The sequence below is a fragment of the Aplidium turbinatum genome, chromosome 13 (genome assembly GCF_918807975.1).
Source record: "Aplidium turbinatum chromosome 13, kaAplTurb1.1, whole genome shotgun sequence".
Lineage (NCBI taxonomy): Eukaryota > Metazoa > Chordata > Ascidiacea > Aplousobranchia > Polyclinidae > Aplidium > Aplidium turbinatum.
In genome coordinates, this window is record NC_137484.1 from 21599943 (window position 1) to 21626761 (window position 26819).

General features: G+C 39.5%; 1 protein-coding gene across 1 annotated transcript in view; it reads left to right on the forward strand.

Moving 5' to 3' along the window:
- Positions 1-24189, forward strand: part of LOC145781921 (transient receptor potential cation channel subfamily A member 1 homolog) — a 40383-nt gene extending 16194 nt beyond the window's left edge. Inside the window, exons 13-27 of the mRNA XM_082593617.1 lie at positions 118-353; positions 785-958; positions 1473-1624; positions 9863-9981; positions 10840-10962; positions 14508-14600; positions 15421-15592; positions 16969-17120; positions 17735-17869; positions 18574-18774; positions 19131-19250; positions 20064-20141; positions 20533-20601; positions 21256-21435; positions 22168-24189. Coding sequence (XP_082449743.1) covers positions 118-353; positions 785-958; positions 1473-1624; positions 9863-9981; positions 10840-10962; positions 14508-14600; positions 15421-15592; positions 16969-17120; positions 17735-17869; positions 18574-18774; positions 19131-19250; positions 20064-20141; positions 20533-20601; positions 21256-21435; positions 22168-22347 — 2184 coding nt within the window. The 3' untranslated portion in view covers positions 22348-24189. The remainder of the gene's footprint in view (positions 1-117; positions 354-784; positions 959-1472; positions 1625-9862; positions 9982-10839; positions 10963-14507; positions 14601-15420; positions 15593-16968; positions 17121-17734; positions 17870-18573; positions 18775-19130; positions 19251-20063; positions 20142-20532; positions 20602-21255; positions 21436-22167) is intronic.
- The last annotated feature ends 2630 nt before the right edge of the window (positions 24190-26819 follow it).

The following is a 26819-nucleotide window of genomic DNA, read 5'->3' on the forward strand; positions in this document are numbered from 1 at the left end:
CGAAGTTCGGATTTGCAGTAATCGAACGTTCAAGGAGACTTTCCTATCCTGGGAATAAATAATTAAATGTCTGCATCACCAGCAAACTTGTGTGCAACTATTACATCGTTGATGCAGATTCTACTGGATGCTGGATCAATCATAGACGCTAAGAATGAAGATGAGCAAACTCCGCTGCATCTCGCGGCGAACAATGGCTTTGTGAGGATCGTGAAGGAGTTGATCCGGAGGAAAAGAGAGATCATTCATGATGATGATGGAAACACCAACTCTCCTCTTCATCTCTCTGCTCTGGCTGGAAGAGAGCAATGCGTCAGAGAGTTGGTTCGCCTCGGAGCCGACATCGAAGCCAGGCAAATTGAAATTTTATTTGTTTTCTTTTCACAAAAGTAAGGACTCGATTGACTGCCAAAAGTAGCGGTCGACAACTCTGTGGCCTGAGTACGTGATACGATACTGATGAGCCCAGCCTCATGGGCGAAACACCGGTGTCCATATTCACTGATAGAGACACCTAGCGGAAACGTTGACTTGAAACAATTAAATTTAGTAGAATTGCGACGCTAACTTAGTTTTCCCGATTTTTAATTTCACTTTTTTGACTCGATGATTATGGCAGGCTGTCTGGAAAAGTTGTTTGACATATTGTGTATTAATCGACATTTTCGAAAATATACCAATGGGTTTCCATGCGAACTTTGGTCAACTACTCCACTGATGTTTTGACTCAAGTTCCTTACGATTATTCTTACATCCGGGAACCTTGCAATCTTGTTTTTGTTAGGAACGGGAAGCAATGGACACCTTTAGATTGTTGTGCCTATGCTGGTATGTACAAGTCTGCTTTGGTGTTGCTGAAAGCAGACGCCCCGGTTGATCCCAGAGACAAAAGGAACATAACTCCCCTTCATCTGGCTTGTCATAATGGTCATCCGAAGATGGTGGAGTTACTGCTTGAGTGAGTCCGTTATCTCTGCTTTGGAAATAGAACAACTTTATGTTCAAGTAATTTATGCAGCGTTTCAATCTTCTTGAACACGTCTTCTGGGCTTCTCCTCCTATCCTTAACCATGAACCTGCTCTTCGTGGTTGTTGGGTGCTGTGTTAGTTAATTCGACAATACGAGATATCTCGCTTGAAATATTTCATGTCTTCTCCGGGCATGATGCCATTTGCACCAAAGCTCTAGTATTCCCCCTTCCAAACCGTTTGAGTTTTGTATTTTTCAAATGTGTGAAATCAGAGATACCATTTTAAGGGGTGGCCAGTCTTTTTTTTTTTTTATCACGGGTCATAAACAGCAAACTGGAAGTTTGTGGTAGGTCGGGTGACAGCGGCAGTGTTATCAAACAATACGATATAACATAGTGGAGAGGAGCGCTGATTGTTAAGTCAATGAGTTGAATATGTTAAATTAAGATCAATGTAATTTGTCATTTATGACGTCACTTCATTGTCTTTCTTCTGTCCAGATGGCATGCTGACGTCACACAGCGGTCAGTAAGCGGCATGAACGCGCTGGATTTTGCGATCGAGGCTGCGCAGACCGAATGTGCGCGAGTGATCGTTGCCAGCGACGTGTGGAGAGAAGCTCTGCAGAACAGAACTTTGCATATTCCCTCAGGTCTGTCTTGTTTTGATGTAGTTGTCCAACTGTGGTCTTCACGGCTGTTAGCCTAGTGGTGAGAACGTTTGCGCAACGTTCGAAAGGACGTGGGTTCAACACCGCTCCAGAGCACGCGGCTGTGTCTCTGCAGAGACACTTAATGACAAGCTAAAGTAAGGGGAGCAGCTGACTCGAAGACTATATGTCACTTCGCTGCTTCCTGTCTTCTGTTGTATCGCATCTGTGATCGCACTGTACTGTACGTTATCGCAATGGGCGCAAATAATAACATGATTTACTGATATTACTGATTAACTGATTAACATGATATTACTGATTAACATGATATACTGGTTTTAGGCATTCACTGCATTCAGTTTAACCTCTAGGTGTCTTGTTGCGTGTTTTAATTCTGATTCTTGCTGCTTACTTTATTCATTTTATCAGTACGTTTTTGTGTTGTGCCATCGTTGCTGAACAGGTTGTGTTAACCTGTTTTAGCCACCTTGATAAAGTCAGTCGTGCTGACTGACGAAACGTCGGAAATACAAAAGCTAGTTATCATCTTTAACATCAGGAGGTAACCTAGTAAATAGTCACCAGAAGAACGCAAATTACTTTTATTATGATTATTATTGTTACATCACACTGTCAACTGCGTGGCCGAGTTGTGAGAGCAAGTGCATGACGATCAAAAGAACATTAGTTCAATATCCAACAAACGCAAGCGTTCGCTTAACAAAACACTTATTGGTATATTTTAAAAGTATATACAAAGATTATACCAAAGACAGGCAAGACACAACAATAACATAGAGTTGAGCATTACAACAGTATATTACATATTTACCAATAGTTCAACATTCAAACGTTTTCGGCTTAACTTAAGCCCTCATCAGGAATCTGCAAATATTTATAAACTACAATAAATTTCACTTCTTGACAGTAACTACCGTAGCTAACTAACTAAACAACTAACTAAAAGCATCGAGAAACACGCAACGATTAAAAGCAATGGAGTGGAAACATACAGACAGACGAAAAAGTACATTAAGAAAAGACAACTGCATGACTAAGTTACAAATGAATTTGCACCACGGGGTACGTGATACAACTAATAAATATTGAGGAAAATGGAGGCGCCACCCGCAAATAATTGTTTGTTTAAATTTGGGTTGTAGCGTGTGATTAACAGCGCTTCCTGAATTTTTGTGTCAAATTGGGATTTGCGTAAAATTTTAAATGAGTCAGCAGAGCAGTTTTGATCTGTGCAAAAAGAACAATCCATGACATGGTCTTAGATGGCACTTTTCTTTAAGTCTCTAAAGTTCAGATGCTCCCGTACTCTCGTGGTCAAATGTCTGGTGGACATACCGATGTACGTCAATGCCAAATCACACGGACATGTAAAACAATATACGACATTTGAGCAGAGAGACGAAGGCGTCTGGGACTTTAGTTGAAAATACGAACTAATTTTAAATGTTGTATAAACAGGAAAAACGTCCACATCAAATTTATTTTTCATAAACTGTCCGATTTTACGAGCAAACGTTTTGGATTCTTTTCCCACAAACAGAATGGACAAGCAATGTTTCACGTTTAACTCATTTTCAGCATTTTTTTTTGGTTGGAATTCTCAGAGATAAAGCGATTCAATATTTTCTCAAAGTACAATTTTGGATAACCATTATTATAGAACATTTGTTTCAATTACTCTATTTCAATATTAAAAAGAGCATCATTGCAGCAAATCATTTTAGCCCGAGCTAATAGGCACAAGATCAAACCAGATTTCCATTTCAATGGGCGTAATGCATCAAAATTCAAAAACAAACCAGTATGAGTTGGTTTGCGCCAAACCCAAGTATCAAATCCAGTGGCATTAATTTTAATTTCAACGTCCAAAAAAGGAAGGGTTTCACGTGCTTTTTCGATTGTAAATTTAATGTTTTTATGTTGAGAGTTAAGCATATCTAAAAAGGTTTCACATGAGGTCTCTTTATTAAATACCGCAAAAATGTCATCAATGTAACGTAAGAACAACTTCGGGTGAAATGCTAGATGTTTTTCAAATAATTTTGTTTCCAAATGTGCCAGAAAAAAATTCGCAATAGTAGGGCCCAATGGAGATCCCATGGCCACACCGTCAATTTGTTTAAACAATTGGTTTTTATACATACATTACATATGCCTTCGGTAGCTAAATTCATTAACTTGACAAATACGTCACGCTTGAAAGGTACTGGGATTACTACATGAAACTGGACTCCATAGTCAATGATAAATCGAAGTTTGAACGTATTTCAGACAGCGGCAAATCACATCCCATCATTTCAAAAGAAAAGTCAATTGCGTACTACATCCGTAAGTACTTTAAAGACTTCGACAAACAATTGATAACAAAACTGATTCCATCGGGCAGTAACCCCGGTAAATTATACGGCTTGGTAAAAGTGCACAAGGAAGGTAACCCTCTTCGGCCGGTTGTTTCTATGATAGGCTCTCCGGAATATGAACTGGCAAAATTCTTAGATAGCATGATCAAACCGTACATTCCAAATTCGTATATGCTTAACTCCACAAATCATTTTTTAGAAAAACTAAAAGATTATTCTCCGTCTTCTGGAAAGATGATGGTCAGTTTTGATGTTAAATCTCTGTTTACGAACGTACCTTTGAAAGAGACTGTTAACATCATTGTTGACTACATTTATTCGGAAACAAAACCAAATCAATTACCTTTCAAGCGTGACGTATTTGTCAAGTTAATGAATTTAGCTACCGAAGGCATATTATTTATGTCATCATCATCATCATCATAATCCATCGTCGGTTTGTTCCCCACTAGTGGGGGTGGCCGATTGTTTCCGCGCAGCAATTGTCTTAATCCCTTTTCTCCATTTCACCCTGTCCCTTGCATCTTCCTCCTTCAGTCCGACTTTTTTAAACTCATCCTTCACTTGTTGTTTCCACGTTCTTCTTGGACGACCGCGTTTCCTCTTCCCATCCACCTTTAGATCTAGTGCCTTTCTAAGAAAACTTCCTTCCTCCCTCCTTATCACATGTCCATACCATCTTACTCCATTTGCCCTTGCCAGTTGGTCTATGGTCTCTCTCATCTCTAGCATATCCAACAATTCTTCAGTCCTTTTTTCCCTTCTCGTTTTCACCCCACACATTGCTCTCACCATTGACCTTTCCGTTCTTCTCAGGATTGCCAGTTCACTCTTTCTCAATACCCATGTCTCGCTACCATGTAGCATTGCAGGCCGCACACAGCTCCGATATACTTTTCCTTTCATCCTTAGTGAAAATTTTCTGCCATACAACATTTCCCCACATTCCCTGAACTTTGCCCAGCCCAATCTTGCCCTTGTTGTCACCGCTGCTTCACATCCACCACTTCCATTTATCCGATCACCCAGATAACAGAAGTCTGTCACTGTTTCGATGCCATGGCAGAACTCATCATCATGGCCTTCCACTTCATTCCTTCCTTTACTGCATTTCCCCCACACAAAACACTTCGCCAATCTTGTTGCGGCTCTCTTGACATTAGCACATCTTGCATGTACCCACTTTCCACATTCCTTGCATTGCATTGAATTTCTCATCACTCTCTTGCCACATATTCCACAGGGATCTACTTTGTTCTCAACAACTGTTCCTTCTGCTCCACTCACCATCACTTTTGTTTTTTCAAGATTCACCTTCATACCCTTGGTTTCAAATGCTTCTTTCCATTTCTCAAACTTTCTCTCCATTCCCTTCATACTATTACTTGTCAAGACCAGGTCGTCTGCATACAAAATTTCACTCAATAAGCTCTCCCTCACTCCTTCAGTTACAACGTCAACCACAATAGCAATATCAGAGGTGACAAAACTGATCCCTGGTGTACACCAACTTTCACAGAAAACTCGTTTGAATAATTTGATCCAACTCTCACTTTTGTTCTTGCATTCTCATACATAGACATCACAGCTCTCACTAATACCTCCGGTATACCTCTTTTCCTCATTGCCCATTCCATCACTTTCCTTGGTACTCTGTCAAATGCCTTTTCTAAGTCGACGAAACACATATATAGTTTTCTCTTATATATAGTCTTTCTCTTTATGTATAAAAACCAATTGTTTAAACAAATTGACGGTGTGGCCATGGGATCTCCATTGGGCCCTACTATTGCGAATTTTTTTCTGGCACATTTGGAAACAAAATTATTTGAAAAACATCTAGCATTTCACCCGAAGTTGTTCTTACGTTACATTGATGACATTTTTGCGGTATTTAATAAAGAGACCTCATGTGAAACCTTTTTAGATATGCTTAACTCTCAACATAAAAACATTAAATTTACAATCGAAAAAGCACGTGAAACCCTTCCTTTTTTGGACGTTGAAATTAAAATTAATGCCACTGGATTTGATACTTGGGTTTGGCGCAAACCAACTCATACTGGTTTGTTTTTGAATTTTGATGCATTATGCCCATTGAAATGGAAATCTGGTTTGATCTTGTGCCTATTAGCTCGGGCTAAAATGATTTGCTGCAATGATGCTCTTTTTAATATTGAAATAGAGTAATTGAAACAAATGTTCTATATTAATAATGGTTATCCAAAATTGTACTTTGAGAAAATATTGAATCGCTTTATCTCTGAGAATTCCAAGCAAAAAGAAAAGGCTGAAAATGAGTTAAACGTGAAACATTGCTTGTCCATTCCGTTTGTGGGAAAAGAATCCAAAACGTTTGCTCGTAAAATCGGACAGTTTATGAAAAATAAATTTGATGTGGACGTTTTTCCTGTTTATAAAACATTTAAAATTAGTTCGTATTTTCAACTAAAGTCCCAGACGCCTTCGTCTCTCTGCTCAAATGTCGTATATTGTTTTACATGTCCGTGTGATTTGGCATTGACGTACATCGGTATGTCCACCAGAAATTTGACCACGAGAGTACAGGAGCATCTGAACTTTAGAGACTTAAAGAAAAGTGCCATCAAAGACCATATCATGGATTGTTCTTTTTGCACAGATCAAAACTGCTCTGCTGACTCATTTAAAATTTTACGCAAATCCCAATTTGACACAAAAATTCAGGAAGCGCTGTTAATCACACGCTACAACCCAAATTTAAACAAACAATTATTTGCGGGTGGCGCCTCCATTTTCCTCAATATTTATTAGTTGTATCACGTACCCCGTGGTGCAAATTCATTTGTAACTTAGTCATGCAGTTGTCTTTTCTTAATGTACTTTTTCGTCTGTCTGTATGTTTTCCACTCCATTGCTTTTAATCGTTGCGTGTTTCTCGATGCTTTTAGTTAGTTGTTTAGTTAGTTAGCTACGGTAGTTACTGTCAAGAAGTGAAATTTATTGTAGTTTATAAATATTTGCAGATTCCTAATGAGGGCTTAAGTTAAGCCGAAAACGTTTGAATGTTGAACTATTTGTAAATATGTAATATACTGTTGTAATGCTCAACCCTGTGTTATTGTTGTGTCTTGCCTGTCTTTGGTATAAAAAAGCAAACTCTTTCCCGAAACTATATACAAAGATTACACTGGGGAACAATTTTGAAATTTTTTTTTGTTGACTTTGATTTTGCACTTGATTTAGGCTAATTCCGGCGTGCTGATTTCAAAAATGCCACCAGTTTTCTTCTATCACGTCAAGTTTTTGCTCTACAGCATACATCCAAAATATGCAACTTTTCACGAGTTTAGCCGTGTTGCTTTTCCATACGTAAAAGGAATGCACAAGCTAATCATATAGTAAGTTATATACAAGGAGGTTCAACTGAATTATTAAGTAAAAAAGGCACATGCATCGATTTAGGTGGATGCTAGGCTATTTCCCCATTTTTGGTAGGAGGATGCAATCATCCAACGAAACTAGATTACCGTGGTAAAATTGAAGTTAGTTGCTTTCCACTTTCAACCATGTATGTACTACAATCTACATGTTTGTTTGTTAGAATACTATCTTGTCTGCGTCTGCTGTTTCTCGTCGTCAGTGTCTAAATAATCCGGATTCCTTTTGCTATATTTGCAGCAGTTTTACTATTTTTAGCCAAAGAAAAGACGTCATTTGTTAAACAAGCCTACTTCACATATTTTAAAAATAAAACTTGGTGATCAAAATAAGTCTTGGGCACCCCACAAGGTGTGCAAGCAGTGTATCGAGAGTTTGCGGATGTAGACCAAGGGAACACGTGACAAATTGGCATTCGGTAGACCCATGGTTTGTGGCGAGAGCCTAAAGATCATTAGTCTACACAGTTACTTTTGCTTGGTGCAAACTTCAGGGTATAAAAAGAAAAACAAACGTAAAATTGAGTATTCAAGTCTTCCATCAGCTATATGTCCAGTGCCTCATTCAGTTGAAATCCTAGTTCCAGTTTTCGTTCAAACACCTACGCTCGAAGATTTGGATCATGATGAATGTTTTACTGATGAATCAATCATTCTTTATTACAAAAATATATGGAAAATCAGCAGAGCCCAATGGGCATATGCATTTCGCTCAAACTGTAGAGCATCATTACTCATTAGTGCCTTATTCAAATAGAAACTAAACTGTAACTGTAACTAATACAATAACAACAATAAATAATATAATAATAATAATATGTAATAGAAACTAAACTAAACTCTAACTGTAGAGCATCATTAGTGCTTTATTCAAATAGATTTTAAGGCACTAATGATGCTCTACAGTTAGAGCGAAATGCATATGCCAATAGGGCTCTGCTGATTTTCCATGTATTTTGTAATAAAGAATAATTAATTGATACTTGATGGAGAATCGCTGGCCTGCTGCTTCTTAGTCTGGAGATCCCCTAGCCTATCCTAAATGGAAATCAATATATGTATTGTTTTAGTGATGGCAGGCCTAATGATGAAGATTTTGAAATTGAAGACGATTCAGAACGTGGTGTATTACATCAACATGAGTTGAATGATTTGGCACGAGATTTAGAACTAGGAAAAAAAGCTTTGGAACCCTTAGCATCCAGATTAAGTTAAGAGAAAAATTTACTTTGAAAAAGAGCGAAGGTATCATACTTTCGATCGAAAGAAAGTGCGTTTTTACCGTACTTTTGAAGTGACAGCAGCTTTGTTACCGAGATCTGACCTTAAACCTGGTGATCTCAATATTCTACATGAGCCACTTGTTGACAGAGAGAAAATTATTTTCCCACCTCTCCATGTAAAGCTCGGCCTAATGAAGCGATTTGTTAAAGCATTGCCAACTGAAAGTGAAAGCAACTGTTTCAATTACTTCGTTTTGGCTTTTCCTGGCCGGTCAACACAAAAAATTAAGACTGGTGTATTTGATGGTCCACAAATTCGGCAACTGATCAAAGATGAACGTTTCAGTGGTTCAATGTCAGAATTGGAAGAAAATGCGTGGTTATCATTTAAAAACTTTGCCAAGGGGTTTCTTGGGAATACACGGGCAGAGAATTATATCGAAATTATTCAGAAGCTATTGGAAAGCTACAAAGAACTCGGCTACAACATGAGCATCAAGATGCATTTTTTGCATAGCCATCTTGCTAATTTCCCGGAAAACCTTGATGCGGTCAGCGATGGGCAAGGAGAAAGATTCCACCAAGATCTGAAGGTGATGGAGGAAAGATATCAGGGAAGATGAAACTTGCATATGCTGGCTGACTATTGCTGGAGTATTAAGCGAGACTGCCCATAGCTTGAACATGCCAGGAAAAGCTACAAGCGTAAATTTTGCCCTAAAAGTCGCTCTTTATTTGTCCTGCAGAAGCAATATCCGTTTTAAGAAATAGAATATAGCTGTACAAATGTTTATTTGAAAACCATGGAGTTACTTTCGGTTGCTTGTAGTTCTTAAAACGTTTTATACAATAAACGCAGATGTCTTAAATGTTGTACTTTTTGTGGGTTATGAGACAAAGTGGTGGGTGCCTAGCTCAAAAACGTGACGTGATAGAAAAAAACTGATGTCATTTTTGGATTCAGCGCCCAAAAGTTAGTCAAAAACAATTGTTAGATCGAAGTCAACAAAAATTGTGTTCCCTTGTGTTAGTTTTCTGATTTTCCGTCCATTCGATGTATTTCTTCAACCACTGGTACAAGCCTGGGCAAGTCAAAAAAAAACATGCATTGTCTCTTGTGAAAGACTCAGACAAGCACCCGCATGACAACTGTTTGCATCTGATACGATCACTTCACTCAGTCCTGGAGGAGTTACATTCCAACTCTATGTTTAGGGACATACACCGATACTCCGATGCGGAAGCTGATCCGGAAGATGCCTTCAGTGGCCAGTGACGTGTTCCGGAAGTGTTTGAGAAACAACGATAAACATAAAGACGACCCCGCCTATGAGGTGAGTGTGTTTGTGGACCTCTGTTGGCGCCCAGCATAAGTGCAAGTGCCTACAGCCGTTTGTTTTGCAGCTTTAATGCATTTTGAACCACAGACAAGCAAAAAAAGTAATCTTAGCGGGTTTAACATAATGTATTACACACAAAACAAAATGTTAATGTGTTTGTTTAATACTGTCTCACACGTTTACTGTAATAATAAAGTTAATTTATAAGTTTTATATAACAAACAGTGGTTCTTGTCATGATGATGTTCGCCCTTCGTTTCTGAAGATGGCCAATGAGACTGAGATCAAGCTTCTTTTTTTTTTTAGTGTGGGCTTTGGTCAGTGTAGGCTACATGAGTGCGGAGATGGCTGATGAGGCCTATCTGTGCGGTGAAACTTCTGCTGCAGGATGGACATTGGAAGGATGGTTGATTAGGTTCAGGGTTTTTTGAGGCTCGGGCCTTGCGATGTTCTCGTTTTCTGACAGCAGATAGCGTACGGTGTTTCTCAGCTGATTCTGCGTCTTTATAAATAAGACTGCGCCAAGTTGGTCGTTCTGCGGCTAAGTCTTCCCACGAATCTACGTCGATGGCGAATTCTTTCATGGAATCTTTTAAAGTGTCCTTAAAGCGTTTTCTTTGACCACCTACATTACGTTTGCCGTTAGTCAGTTCTCCGTAGAGCAGTTGTTTAGGAATGCGATGGTTCGGCATCCGGTGGACGTGGCCATAAGTTCTTGTTATAGTTTTCAACCAAAGGTTTTCTTATCAGACATTATGTATGCAGACGTTGAACCAATGTAAAAAACGGCTGATTTACTGTCAGGAAAGGCTTTTTCAGTCCCACTATAGACATGACGTCTTATGCTTATAGATTTCTTTCGATTATGAATTCTTGGACGACGAGTTCTCGTGCACCTACTGGCTGGATGGTGGCGATGATGCGTTGGATACCAGTGTGTCATCAGGACCTGACAACTTATCGCCAAAGAGTCCAGTAAGTTAACGTTGTTGATTGTTGTTATTTGTGATGACTGATGACCCTTGTATGCAGAAAACATGGTTACTTTCTTATTGGATTATTACGTAAGAATCCGTGTTTTTGCATAAGGATTCAAATTTGTAGAGTTAAGCCATTGGCTTATGATTTATTCATTTATTAACCGAATGGTCTCTTATATCTTGAACTTTTTCTCTAAAGCTAAAATTCATTAAGAATATACTTACACGCTTCGTGTGTGGTAATACATGTGCAGCAAAAATAGGTCATCAGTATCTAATTTTGTGCGCTTTTGATGATCATTAATGTTCATGATGATTTTACGTCGGACATGTTGGGTGTTTGTCTTTTGGCATCCGAAGAATGTAGAAAAGTGTTAAGGGGATGTGGGAATTTGTACTGTAAAGTCATTAAGACCCCGATCAAACGAAAATGGAATACGTCATACTCGAATTCCATCCTTGTTTGGAATCATCGATCTTCTTCTTGCGTTTGAGGCCGCCACAGATCACGTTGTTACATCCAAGCGCAGCAGCCAATGGATTGTGTATTCATCGAGCGTTGTTAGGTCCTCATGTCATCAAGTGCATTTTTTTTTTCTTTTCTTTTTTTGGAACGTCGGGGGTCACCAGTGCTGGGGAGGGTCGCTAGTCCTCACACCCGTTGGTCGACGTTGCCTCACATGCGAGAGTGGGAGCTTCCAATGTTGGGGTGCAATGTGTACCCAGTGTTAGCTACATTGAGATGATCGGTTCCACGTTATACTGTATATGACTCCAGGCATTTAACGTTTGTGGTGCCTAAGGAATACATCTCGTTGTAGGAATGAAGCGACTGCGACAAAATCATTCATGCATGACTGTTCGTTTCAATTTTTTAATAACTTTTTTTTTGTTGCTCTGAGACACTTTTTAATATATTTTTTGAACTTCTTACCCCCAAAAACCCCCTGACAGCAACTTTCACCATTTTTCTAGTATCATTTGGCAATAAATTAACAAAAATCAGTCATGCGTGACTGCGTAATCTGGGTACTTAAACGGTCATAACTCTGGTACCGATTGACCAATTTTAATATTTTTTTTTTAAATTCTTCAGCAGAAGAAATGCTTTCAGATAATCTAGATATCAGCAGACTAGGTTAAAAGTAAAGGGGTTTTAAAGGGGATTTTTGTAATTTTTATGAAAAGTTGTTGCTAAGCAACGTCGAATAACTTCCCAGACGTTGATCGAAAAAAATTGTTATGCATATTTTTGAAATTAGCATTGAAAACCCATGCAGAAAAGTCACAATATAGATGAAAACAGAAGAAAGTCCAGGGATTGGGGAGGTCTAACGCACAAGATGGTGAATCGGCGAGGCCCCACTGGAACATGTTGTTGCTGAAACGGCCCACTCCAATCCGCAGGCGATTGAGCTTCACTCATTCCTTCCGGGGTAGTTCTGCTCCAGGTGAGGTGTTGGTATTGGTAAGGACTGTGAATTGGGCTGGTTTCGCAACTTCTCTCCATTCACGGTTCCAAATTTCGGAAATGTGGAAGTTCGATTTGCAGATAGCTGCAGCATGTCGGGAGAATGGGCGTCGAGATTTCAAGCGCTGGGCTTTTGGGAGTGCGAGTTTAGGACAATCTGGTTGAGGAGGTGGTCATCCCTTGACATAGCTTGTAGGACCAGACTACGTACGTGGTTTTCCCTACGAAGTCTACCTGGGGCGATGCCTGATAGTACCGGCAGAAAGTCAGTGGGAGTTGGAAGCAGGCAATCGGTGATTATTCTCATGGTGGTGTTAAGGGCAGTGTCAATTTTGGAAGTGTGTACGCTGCAGCACCAAGTGGGGGAAGCATATTCGGAGGTGCTGTAAACAAGAGCAAGAGCACTTGTACGGAGTGTGGATGTACTAGCACCCCAGGATGTTCCAGCTAGGCATCTCAGCAAGTTGTTGCGTGCTGATAGCTTAGCAATCGCTGACCCCAAACAAGGGTGATACTCGAGTATGACGTTTTCCATTTTCATTCCACCGGGGCCTGAATGACAATATAGAACATTGAAATAACATGAAATATACATCATTTATTCGCTGGCAAGAGCCTGGAGATCACTCCAAGTTGTCAGGGTTGCCAACGTATAAAATATACGGTGTTAAATGAATATATCGATTCTTGCTTTTCCAATTTTCTCTAGTTTGCTTCGAAAGACCGGTATCAAGTCTCACAACTAGAGACTTTTCGGGTATGCAACACACCCTATGCATGTTTTGTCTGGTGTTCTTGGAAATTTGAAGTGTTTCTGTGCAAATATTTTATTTACGTTTGAAGGAGTGTTTTCTGCAGTGCTTCCACTTCTGACAATTCATAAATTCTCTTCAGTTTCCTTTTTTGTCCTGAAAAATCCCTTTTTTTCTCAGTCGGAAATCCTTGAAAATTTCGTTCATAGGCGAGGTTATTTTTGACGTTTAAGTTAAAAATGGTGCTAATACAACTTTAAAGTTATTATAATCTCAGTTAAAGCTATTTTAATCTCGATTATTTTCAGTAGCATCGTTATGTCAAAGCAGCGTTGTTTTATTAGAACAGTAGGCTTCACAAAAGGTACCCGGTCAATTGGTCGACAGTCATTTGGTCGACAGGACATTTGGTCGACAGGACGTTTGGTCGACAGACATTTGGTCGACAGGACATTTGGTCGACAGGACGTTTGGTCGACAGGACGTTTGGTCGACAGACATTTGGTCGACACGACATTTGGTCGACAGGACGTTTGGTCGACAGGACGTTTGGTCGACAGACATTTGGTCGACAGGACGTTTGGTCGACAGACATTTGGTCGACAAGACATTTGGTCGACAGGACGTTTGGTCGACAGAACGATTCATTTTAGGGTTAGGGTTAACTAACCCTAACCTAACCCTAACTCTAACCCAAATGTCCTGTCGACCAAATGTCTTGTCGACCAAATGTCTTGTCGACCAAATGTATAACTTCATAACTTTATACTTCAGATCTATAACTTCATGTTCTCGCTTTGCGACAGCTTCAGTGTTGACATTTTGAAAGTGTGGTGTTTTTTTCTATTTTGTTGGCTGGGCAAAGTGAGCATATTAAATACAGCTAAACGAAAGTGAATCTATTAAATGAAGTCTAGTCGCTATGCCTGGACCTAAATTCGAATCCGATTCTACTAACCACGCTTTTGAGTCAACATGGTAGTTATGTATTGTATATATACCAAAACTCGTTCAAAGAGCACTCTCTGTTGAAACTTTTTCAAATAAAATATTTATATAAACAAAACTTATTTTGTACCAGCAAAACTTATTTTAATTAAATAAGTTTGTGCCTGATGATTGTCATCCATTGTGACGTGACACTTTAAGTGGCGCAGAAGTTTTCTGTGTCAGTTTTTACTGTAAATATAATCTGCTATACACAGCCGCTTGCGTTGGCAGGGTTTCGAACTAAGGACCTAGGTATCTTTCGTTCTGAACCACAAGCGAGTGAAACTCGCACCACCTTTAATTGTCATAGCTGTCTATTCTCTCCAGGGATATGATTACAACGGGAATGTATCATCCTCCTCTAAATCTTACTCCAGAAATTCTACCGTGCTCATCGCAAACCATCCTTTGACTGTGATGGTAATGTTATATTTACGTTATTCTAATGCTCGTTTACGTCATATGTTTGGCACCGACGTAACTTTGCCGTTTGGTCCTGCCCTGTTTGATTTTACAAACTATTCTAATCGAAAGTGTTTGCTGAACGTGTGACAATGAAAATATTTTCAATAATAAAAACAGGTAGATTAAGATCAGCCTAAAACTTATTATTCTGTAACTTTTATAGTTAAATTTTTACTGTTATGCTATTTCTACACACGTTGTGGCGTACACTGTGTAATTGTATACAGTTACACCGTATGGATCTATAAAAGACTTCAACTAATAGTTGGACAAGTTCACTTCATTTCACTTATAAATGGGATGTATCTCTGTTACCGGCCAGTGAATGCGACGCTAAGGAATAGTCTACAAACAGTGGCATCCTTGTAGCAGGAAACTACTCTGGCCCAGCTTTCCCTCTTCTGCTTTAAATTTTAAAGAAGGATTATTCAATTCAAATCAAAAAATAAAGAGCCCAAAATGTAGCTACTAAATATTTTTAATTCTGAAGATGAAGTCAGTATAGTTTTCGAAACGTTTGCTGAACATGAGTTTAGTATCTTTATTTTGGCTCTTTATTTTTTGATTAGATGAACTTTGAAGAAGGAGCTTCATTCAATTCAAAAAATAAAGAGTCCAAAATGTAGCTACTAAACATTTATAATTCTGAAGATGAAGTCAGTATAGTTTTCGAAACGTTTGCTGAACATGAGTTTAGTATCTACATTTTGACTCTTTATTTTTTGATTAGTTAAGCTTTGAAGTCATTCGGTTTCAGAAAATTTCTCTCTCGCAGGTCAAGTCGAAGCGAGTCGGTCTAATGCGTCATCCGCTTGTGATTAGTCTGCTCAACCACAAGTGGCGCTCATATGGAAGGGCGGTCTACTACGCTAACCTCATCACCTACCTCTTCTTTCTGGCCTTTCTTAATACCTACATGCTGACCGTACCTCCGCCGTTTGCTATAGGTTTGTGTTACAGATTCTTTATTTTGTGACAACGCTTTCGTTTTTTTAGTCTTTTAGGTGAGTTACTGACGATTTATTTTGTTTTATGAGTTTTTAATTTCGCCAAAGCTTTATTTCATAAAGCCGAAGCCTCGACAGAACTAATGTTAGGATAGATATTTAGCCAACACCAAAATCAATGTGAGAAGAAATTAAACCAAGCAGTTAACCCTTAGAAGGTTTGGGCTTCTGGAGTCTTGCTCAGTTTGGGGGGGGGGGCTGTCGATTCTTCTTATGCTTTAGGTGTGATATCTCTGTTATTTTTTAAGGCACGGTTTTAAAATTTGGTATTCACGTTGTAAAATTATTCACGCTGAGCATATCCGAAAATTAAAACTATGTGAATTTTAGAACTGCTCATATACATTGAAATGTTGAGGTGACGTCTTCAGCTTTTGCAATGCGCATGCCTATGTTCAGAGTAGCCTACGACAATTTCTGTTTAACCCTTAGAAGGTTGGGCTCCTGGAGTCTTGCTCAGTTTGGGGGGGGGGAGGGGGCTGCCAATTCTTCTTATGCTTTAGGAGTGATATCTCTGTTATTTTTTAAGGCACGGTTTCAAATTTGGGATTCACTTTGTAAAATTATTCACGCTGAGCATATCCAAAAATTAAAGCTATGTGAATTTTAGAACTGCTCATATAGGCTTACGTTGAAATGTTGAGATGACTTATGACTGTAATTGTAGCGTGAGTTTACACATTATTTTTGGTAGAGTAATGAAGAACATGCATTGCAATGTTGTGATTGAAATTTTTTTTACATAATTTTACATACAGCCAATTTCCTTCACGCTGTGAAACAGTTAGGATTAACGAGACATGGGCCAAATAAATTACTCTCATCCAGCTGGTGGAAAAATTTTGAACAATAGAATATGAAATATTTCAGAGAATGTGCTGAGAAATGCCTTATATCTCTCAATTTATAGCCTTTATTCGCTCAAAATTTCAGCTCAATAGAGGTGAATAAAAGTTAGGAAAAGTCCAAGAAATCTCGTAGTTGTAGCTTCAGTGGTTTTAGAGATACAACTGTTGATACAAAAAAGTTGAATTGACAGCCCCCCCCCCAACCTTCAAAGGTTTAAAGAAGTGGTGGTGCTATAATGTGCGGACCGACCTCCGAGAGGGGAACCTTGTGGCGGTTAACGTTCAAAATAGGAGTACATAGAAAGCCGCTATTAAGTCAGATCCAAATTTGCTGACGTCAAACCCTCGCAACACGAGAACAGAAGACATAAAACCGTGCGCTGACTAAAGTTCCAGTCTCGGGCTTTAGTTTGCGCATTTGTGGTACCTTTCTTGCCTCTGTTGAGTTAACATAATTCTTATATTTAGATCACAACCGCACTGTGATTGGAAATTGCGTTAGAGTGGTCGCCGACGCAAAGGACATCTGGGGCACTGGGTGTCAGCTCTCGTACGCTGGCTGGCAGCCCATCGGCCGCTACTTCATCATAGCCTTGGCCTCGTGGGGGCTGCTGAAAGAGGTGAATGAACACTTTTTTTACTTTACATCGCTGATGCCCCCAAACAAGGGTAAAGCTCGAGTATGACGTCTTCCATTTTTGTTCGATAGGGATCAACAAATTCCCAGATTTCCTTTATTTATTATTTTATTTTTTGCTGACACGTAGTCCAATAGTGGTTAAGGTACCAGCCTTGAAAGAAGCTTACCAGATATGCACTGGGCTTCTTGCCATTCAAACCGGGTTCAAATCTCATCTAAGCTGGATATTGATCAGCACCATTCACCTCGACCCATTGCGAATAAGATTGTATGGGCATGGTTTTCGAAAGAAAGACTGCCAAGTGCAAGGTGGTTTGCTACCCTACTCCTATTTGTGCCCGATCGAACCTTATTTTATTCACGGCGCTTAGTAACCGAAACGGGTAAAAACTAAAAGAAACTAAAGTGACCAAACAAGGTGAAGTGTGAAATATAATTATGGAGGTTTACATGGCGTTACCTGACTGCATGGTATACAGACTTAGCAAATGTATACAATACATAGCCTACAACTACTGCAAACTCTTCAGTATTATGATTATCTATCGCTATGGTGATTTTTATTGCTAATAACTTTTTTATCTTCCATTCTAGCTGTACCAAATTGTGTCGAAGCGTTCTGCATACTTCAAGAGCCTCACCAACTTCATAGAGCTCTCCCTGTACGGGCTCTCCATACTCACCGTTATCGATGTTACGGAGTATTCGATACAGACAGGAATACGCGAGGTAGGTGATTGTAAGTTAGCGTGGTTAAAACGTGTAACGTACTTGAATGACTTGCAAAGTACCACACTCTATTATTGAAGCCACACTGCAGTTAAAACGGTTCGAAGGAAAAAACTTTCAAGTCAAAATTTTTGTCTTTGCTTCTCGAAAATTTGTTATGCGTACTAGTCGAAACGTGTAAGAATCTCAGACCGCAGAAAGTGTCGAAAATTTACACTTTGGTTTTTTAAAGATTTAATTACAACTTAAAAGAACAACTAATCCTCAAAAATACATCGGGTTGAACTAGTCATAAGCAGCTAAATCAGAAGATCAGTAGCGGAAAATTTCTTACTGTGTGCAAGTATCATCTACGGTTTAAGATCAATATTAGGAGATCAATGGCGGAAGATTTTTTGATGAACTGTTTATTTCACCGCATAGAACGCAGGAGTTTAGGTTAACTCCGCTAGCGCCAAGGTGGGGCGGCTTTGATCCTCGCTTTCCTCGCCGATCACAATTCTAAGAATTACACGTTTGTTTTCATTACATCAATAGCAGAATATTCTTGAAGCCAAGCTAGAACTTTAGTGAGTTAGTACGCGGTTATCCGTCCTTTGTTCCTCGTATTGCGAAGGTTGGACATCAGTAATTGATTCGGCTTGATAACGGCCAAACTATAATGAATTGAATGAGCCACTTTTGTTGTTTTATTTTTTTTTCAGGACTGGCAGTGGCAGTGCGGGTCTGCAGCTCTCTTTTTTTCCTGGATGGGTCTCATTCTCTTCATCCAGAACTTCCCTAGATTTGGAATCTTTGTTCTCATGTTCACCGACGTGTTCCAGACCTTCTCTTCGTTCTTCATCGTTTTCGCTCTTTTCCTTTTGGGATTCGCGTTCAGCTTCCATGTCCTCCTGCAGAACCAGGTACAATGATATATTAAGAAGAAAATTAAAAAAGCAAGATTTGTGTTGATCAAAAGACATGCTCTACAATAGCAGAGAAACAATCCAAACATACAGACTGTTTTGTTTTTCGTATCCAGGCTTACACCCGGTGGTTGAAGATTTAGATTAAGTAGACGGGAAGGCAAGGAAGCCAATCTTCGTGTCCACCTTCAGGCATGCCTTTAAGTGTCCTGCCGAAGACACAGCCGCATGCTCATGAGCGGTGTCGAACCGGCGCCTTTCGATTTGTAAGAAATATGTTTAATGACTATTCAACCGAGTTGCATTGCTTTGTTTGTTGACGTTCACGTGATAATGACGTTCTTATGACGCAGTTCGCATTCACCCAATGGTGGAACAGCATAGTGAAGACCTTCGTCATGATGATTGGGGAATTCGACTACGGCGATATATTTAACTCACAGTTCACGGCGCCGGGCGAATATACGAGCCGGGTAAGAAGGCGGCGATTAAGCGGATTTGTCTACTTTACGTTACAGTAGGAAAAGAATTTTAATTTTGTTTTGATTCATGACACTAGCCTTCCGACCTGGGAGCAGTCATTGCATTCATTTTAAGAAAACGTAGTGAAATCGAAGCATTAAATGACTAAAGTCTAAAACCATATATTTAAGAACATGTTTTTTTAATTTTCATTCAGAACCGCTCTAAGAGGATTAAGGACATTTAAACTGATAATTTTGTGAAAGGGGTCTTGAATAAACAAAAGCTAGAAACCACTTATCGATGCTACAAGTAACTTTAGAACCATTATTGCGTGTGCTTGAACTCATCCGTTGTTTTAGCCATTCCTTAAACAATGCCATGGACGTAAACACAATGGAGTTACGCCTATACACCACTATGGATGAATGCATGGCAGCGTATGAGCTTGAGAGCGCTTGCAGGCTGGCGAAGTGTTGAGCTTAATCAAACGACTAGTCTTTATTGTATTCGGCTAATAATAACGCTGCCTAACTGTATAAGACTTGAGACTAATTGTAACGTTTTTATGTCTTCCTCCACTTTGAATAGTTCACAGACAACAATGCTGCAAGAGAAACTTGATGCTATCCGTTGTGATCACTTGGTCAGTGGTTTAAATCTTGTAAAAGAAATGTGAAATCATCGGAGTTAGCAGCAGAAGACTGACTCACTCGGATGATAAATATCCTCTCGTTGGAGGTTTCCAATCGTCTCTTTTCGTTGATTGTGCCGAGCGCTGATGGTATTCTTACCCCACACTAACAACCCCTTGTACACTACAGCTTCCCTACTCAACAATCACCTACCTTCTCTTCGTGGTCTTCATGATCATCATGAGTATCATTATCATGAACCTACTGGTGAGTTTAACATCAACCTTCAGATCACTGTAACATCAACGAATTGGAAAGTACAAATCTAGGAAGTTTTTTTTGCTTACCATGAAAGTCTTCATGTAATAGTTGTTGCTTTAAGATTTGTGTAGAACCATACTTTTCTGAAATGTTTCCCACAGAATTTTTAGATGTGTTTCTGCAATCCAGTATATCAAGAATTCACGGCAATAGACAGGTGTTTCGCCAATGAGGTCGGGCTCATCAGTATCGCACCACTGATTCATGCCGCAGAACTCTAAAAGTTTTAGAACACGCCAGCTTAATAACGCAGAAGTGAATCAGAAGGGCTGATGAGCTAGCCGGATAGACTTTACGTTTATAATTGAATGAAATCTTCAAACGATCTGCTTTTCAGATCGGTCTCGCTGTCGATGACATCAAAGAAGTTCAGAATAACGCTGTGCTCGAAAGTCTTGCCATGCAGGTGCCGTTTATTGTACTACTGTCCCTTGCTTTAATTTAGGGAAGTGGGTGTATCAAAAGCACTTTTCGCCATGGTGTACGATCAAAGAGCTTAGATTATCATGGCAGTGTTACCAGATAAAAATTATTGCCCCAAATTTGGAAAAACCTTCAAATTTGGAAAAATTCCCAGGTTAGTTTTGCTCTCTGCCTAAGACTTCAATATTTCCCAAATCCCAAGTTTTTGTCTTCAACGGCTTTAAAGTTTTCTGAAATGAGGGCAAAATTTTTCGTCTGGCAGCACTGAGAGCGAAAGGTGCCATAGACGTAGCCACGTTTTTAATTCAAACTCTCTTGGACTTAATCGAATGGGCATGCATAAGTTTAATGGTTATATGTACCTGTATATATTTGATATGTAACCGCAATATGTTAATTACTTTAGTTTAAACGTGGACGCTATAAATATTAAAGATACATCTTTTTGGAAATTATTGCAAATTTTGTTATGTGATTGAGAAATTGAAATTGGTTAGTAACTTTTGTTTTTACAGTTAAGTGCCCGTTGTCCAATTTGTTTCAAAACGCTTCAACTGTTTCCTTTCACTTGCTAATTGTTTGTTTTGTTGTATGAAACTTTATGGCTGCATTTTCTATCAAAACGTTTATTTTTCAGATTAAACTTGCACTGGCCATCGAGCACACTCTCCCCTCGTTTATACGACGCCGCTTCATCAAACGGTACCGATCGTTCTCACCGAATCTTTACCGCAAACGACATAAGTTCATTCGTTGGTTATTTTCAGAGCAACACTTGAACCATCATACCATAAATGAAGCACTTAATCCAGAGAAGGTTGGTGTTTCGTGCTTTAGTCACATTACAATGCCGCCAACGTTGCTTTGAGCAACATTTGTATTTAAGTTTCTGTTAATTGTTTTGTCATTGCGTTGCCTGTCATTCATCGTATTGGCTAAATTTGCCTTAATTTTTTATGTTGTTATTCACTTTAATTTGATGTTGTAACCAGCTCAGTGGCCGAGTGGTTATCTTCAGCTTTGCTGCTGGTAGGTCTGGGTTCGATTCCAGGTCGGGTCATACCATTCATAGTGAGGATAAGTCGGGAAATAATGTGGCGACATCGTAATTATGATACAAAATAAAAAATTGAAAAATGAGCCCTGTCGCGAAAAGACCTTCGCAGTTGTAGAGCAGCTAGGGGTATTTCGAGCTTGAAAACTATGTCTTTACGCCAAAACACGTAGAATCAATGTAAACTTGAAGGATTTTGCCATTTGGATGAAATGAGGGACCTTCTCACCACAAAATCACGGTTTTTGAGACATCACCAACTTGGTGTCTCCGAGGAGCCGTAATAACGCCGGTGGTCAAGTTGTTTTGATTAGACATCACAATGGCAGTTAAATGCCGGCTCGAGTGAGCTGTTACGTCATGACAACAAGTAAATGCAATTCGAAGCTTTTTCAGGTGTTCGGAAAGTTCTAGGATCGAGCTCTCGTTAGTTGTGTTTCAATTGTATCGTTCGTCTCCGTTGAATAAACCTCACAATGAGCGCTTGTGTTGCAGAGCGAGATGGAGATGGTGCAAGAGAAGATTGATGTCCTCCACGAGAAAGTTCACGACTTGCGCCGTTTGGTATATGGCCTCAATGACCGCTCGTTGCAGATCGAGAACATAACCCAAGCTATAGCGGGACACTTCAGTATCGAGTGGGAGAAGGATGAAGATGACCTGGAAGCGATTTAAACCGGTTCAATCAGGTTTGAAGCGGTTTTGTCCGGATCACTGATCTAACTTTTGATGTCGTAAACTTTTTCAAATGTACGTCTTGAACCGTTTTAAATTTTTAAACTAAATTTCTGTCATTTATGTGATGCAACAAGTTATTTTGGCTCTTTTCCTGCAAACAGAAATTACCCCCGATTCCCAGTAGGAAAGCTAACTGCAGCGTTGGAAAACATTTTCAACCAGTAGAGCTCGCAAGAAAACCGAAACGTCAACAGCCCCCACATTGCCTATTAGTGAATTATCTGCCATGGTTTTACACATGACCTTCCATAATTATTAATTATGCATCTGATGTCAATGACTTTGCAGCAACCGCACGACACGTTCTCCATTTTATTGCGTTTCAATTATGTCATCATTGTTACGTCATTATTGTTTCTGCTTGCGCGAGGGACTTTACTACGCTGGGTGGCGTTCGTGCCGATAATGCAATTTCCCTGTGAAATAAGAAGCATTCTGTAAATACGGCCGAAGCGAAATGGTTATAATTAACCTTGTGTTCGATAACTTTTATTAAATACTTACCGTGGCTTTTTTACTCCCACCTAAACCCTACACAACTGTGATATCTGCGTCAGCATTTTGTTTTCTATCCTATCTCATGATGCAGTTGAGCCGTTGGCTAGACCGCATGATTTGAAAAATAACCAAATAAAATTGCCAATAGAATGTGATGACATATGCATATTTGCAGTTGATGGATGATAATAACTTTTTCAACGTTCATGTTCGCTATGCAGTACTTCTTGTATATTGGCTGCAGATAATGCACCAAAAAGATAAATCTTTATGTATTTATGTGCAGCATTGCAGCAATGTATTGGGGGTCCGTGTCCCACCACAGCTATGCAATGTAACCCATTGCTACAGTTCAGAGGTTCTCACACTGTGCGTCGTTTCAGTTTTCGAAGGCTGTCGCATAATGCTCCGTTTCGTATCTAAATTCAGTTGCAGTAATAAAATGCTTACAAATATAAATCCCCTGATGCGCATTCGAGCTCATTATTGCATTATCGAAACTGTAGCAATTGATTATAATCTAACAATCACACGGCACAATTGTAATTCGCTTCGCCGCGAGACAAAAGGCTGGAGACGCTAACAAAAAAACAAATGAAAATTCCTGAAACTCCTATCGCTGGGGGCGTCGCAAGTCCAACAGACTTTTCGAAAGGCGTCGTAAGGGAAAAGTGTGAGAACCACTGCCATAGTTGCATGTTCTGTTTTCGAGGGTTGCCAGACTTTGACTACTTTTAAGCTAATTCTGATAAGCTACCGTAGCGTAACTTCCGTTAACACATTATTTTGCATTGAAGAGCAAAAATCGCTTTCGTCTGATCGGTTCCTTTCACGGGCAGTCTTATGTATCGCTTTTCATTGTTTTATATTTTATTGCTTGTGAGTGTTAAGCCCATTCGCATATTATCCCTTTCACCGAGTGTTGAACACATTCCAAAGCCATACTTACCACGAAAGAGATGTTCTTACATAATACATATACCGTGATTGTGTCTTCAGTGACTTTGAAGTTGTTTTTCATCTGTTTTATTGAATTAATTGATTTTATCTGTTTTATTCATAATTATAATTATTTTGGTACTGTCAATGTTACGCTTGTACAATGTACATGAAGAGTTCATTTTTATGGGTTTAAACCTTCCACAAATCATAAGTGCCTTTCTAATGAGATTGTTGTCTCTACTTTAAGATGCGTACCGCACCACTCAATTCCACATACTTGTCGTGTCGCACTTTCACTTTCTGTACACATTTACAAAACGTGCAATACACATTTTTCTTCATGAATGGAGCTGTTTCAAGGTCAAGTTTTGATCAGAACCTGAAGGCGCTGCTGAACTTTTCCCAGTGACGTAGCTAGAAAGAAAATCTTAGAGGACAAAAGTAACTGTTGGGGGCCAATCTTCATTTACATGAATTACAACGGTATTGAGACGTTGTAATTGTAGCCTATTAAAGCGTATTTTTTGGGGTTGAAAAAGATAAAATTTGGGGAGGGTACGATTGTCCCCCGTGGCTATGTGCCTGATTTTTCCTCTGGCCCTTGTACATGCCAAAGATTTGGCATTTCAGCTCTGAAGTTTAAACGTAATTTAGCAGTGGAAAACATTTGGCGAGGTTCTTATTCCGGTTCCATAATTTGGAACCGGTTGTAAGGGATCCGTTAATCTGAAATTGTCACCCCTACTACATTAATCATTTTTATGCTTGTCTGACGCGCTCCAGGTTTCGTAATCAGATGCGAAACCTGGTTATGAAATCGGTATGGAAACGCGGGGTCAAATGATTTTGTTGTTTGTATTATAAAAAAAAAAAAATGTCCACATCCCAGAAATTCCCCTTGTCAACAAAACCCGCCATTTTTAGCCCATCCCCCGTTGATTGCTGACGTCTTTTGTGGACACTTCCTTAGCTTACGTATGAAAAGGTAAAGTGCATATGGCGACCCAGTAACATTGACAGGGGGTAGGCTACTTTTGGAACCAGGCTCGAGATGATTTTAGGCAGTGCTGTATTCGTAAAAAAAAGCACAGGGTATACTGTCAGATTTGCCAAAATGATAAATAATACACAACTTGCAAAATACTAATCTTTATTCTACAATAACTTGAATTATCAACATCAAAATTGAACGAGAGGTACAAAATTGTTTATTTTTGGAAATCCAGAGGGTATACTATCATCATCATTAAGTTCCTTCCTCTCGTCGAGGGTTGGAGGCAATGAGACGCCAAGTTTCTCTGTTGTAAGATTTTTCTACTGCAGTTTTGTAGTTAAGTCCTGACAAGTCTTCAATATCATTAGTCCAAATTCTTGGTCGTCTGCCCCTATTTCGTTTGCCGTTCATTTTTCCTTCTAGTAGTTGTCTTTGAATAGAATTATTGCGAATCATGTGGCCAAAATATTTCAATTTTCTTGATTTAATTGTTTGTAGAACTTCCATGTTGGTTTGTATTCTGGATAGTACATCTTTGTTTGTGATTTTATCCTTCCATGAAACTTTAAGCATTCTTCTATAAACTATAAACTAAACTACTATAGCTGCTCGAAAAAGCAGAGAGTATACTGCGTATACCCTCGAATACAGCACTGATTTAGGGACCCGAAAACTTGAAGAAACCACTTATCCTTAGGATACAATGCGTTTTTCTTAGATGTGTCTTGATTTGAGGCCCTAAAATCTCGTTGGTATCGCTCCTGAATTATCCTCTCAACGCTCTGTGGTCACCTACATACACAGGTTATGCCAGCGCGCGAGCTTCAAATTTGAATGGCAGCCGATCTGCTACGCTTGATACCTGTGTTAGCAAAAGGTTGGTAAACGAAAGGTTCGAAATTAATTAGGCCCCAGGCTACAATAGACAGTGCCGGATTAAGGGTCTGCAGGCCTGTAGGCACATTTTATAAGTGGCCCGAAAATCAGGGTTGCCAACTAAAAAATTAGAATTATCATTGTCACAAAGATCGTTGTTGCAACTATATAACCAATGATGTACGCGTACACAAAAAATATTGACGCCGTCAGCGTAAACGCAAACGTTCAAAAAACCATACGCCGTATGCGTCAACGTAACTTGTAAAAAAAGTTGGCGGCGTCAGCGCATACACTAGCGCAGCGTTTCTCAAAGTGGGCGAAATCGCCCCCTGAGGGCGATTTCGAGCGCCAGGGGGGCGAAGAAAATCAAAGGGGGCGATCGGGGGACGAAAACACTCGAAGGGGGCGAATTTATCAAACCACCAATAACAGTCCAACGCGCAAACCATTTACTGCAAATGGATGAATCCAACTTGACCGACAATTTATCCCTGCTGCTGCTTGGATATGTGCGTTTTGTTCATAATATGAGAACATAAAGAAATGATTTTACGCTCAGTCTTCCTACAGATATTCGGGCATCAAGCATCTTTAATGCAGTGAAAAACTTCTACGAAGAGAAGGGGATTCCACTGATGAATATTCTACAATGCGCAACTGATGGTGCTCAGGCAATGGTTGCAAAGCATCGAGGGTTCATTGCGCTGATGAAAAGAGCAATTCCTGGACTTATTGCAATACATTCGAGTAATGGGTAATACCAAATTTAAGTCATAAATAGAGTAGACAACCGGAAACAGACATTGCAGTCGGCTGCAGCGTGGGTCAGGTGTACGTCGGAAGGCGTAGACCGATGCATAGGGCTCAAGCCCGCTTTCCCACAATGCAAGATAAAGATAATAAAAACAAACAAACAAACATTGTGTAATTTACCATCAGCATTTGGTTGCCCGTAATCTCAGTCCGAACTGCATGAATCACTGAATATTGTGATCAAATGCGTCAACAAGATAAAAGCGCAGGTCAAAATGTCTTAACTCAGTTTCCCAATTTGAGCGAGAGTGTTATTACAGAAGAACACACGAAACTTCGTTTT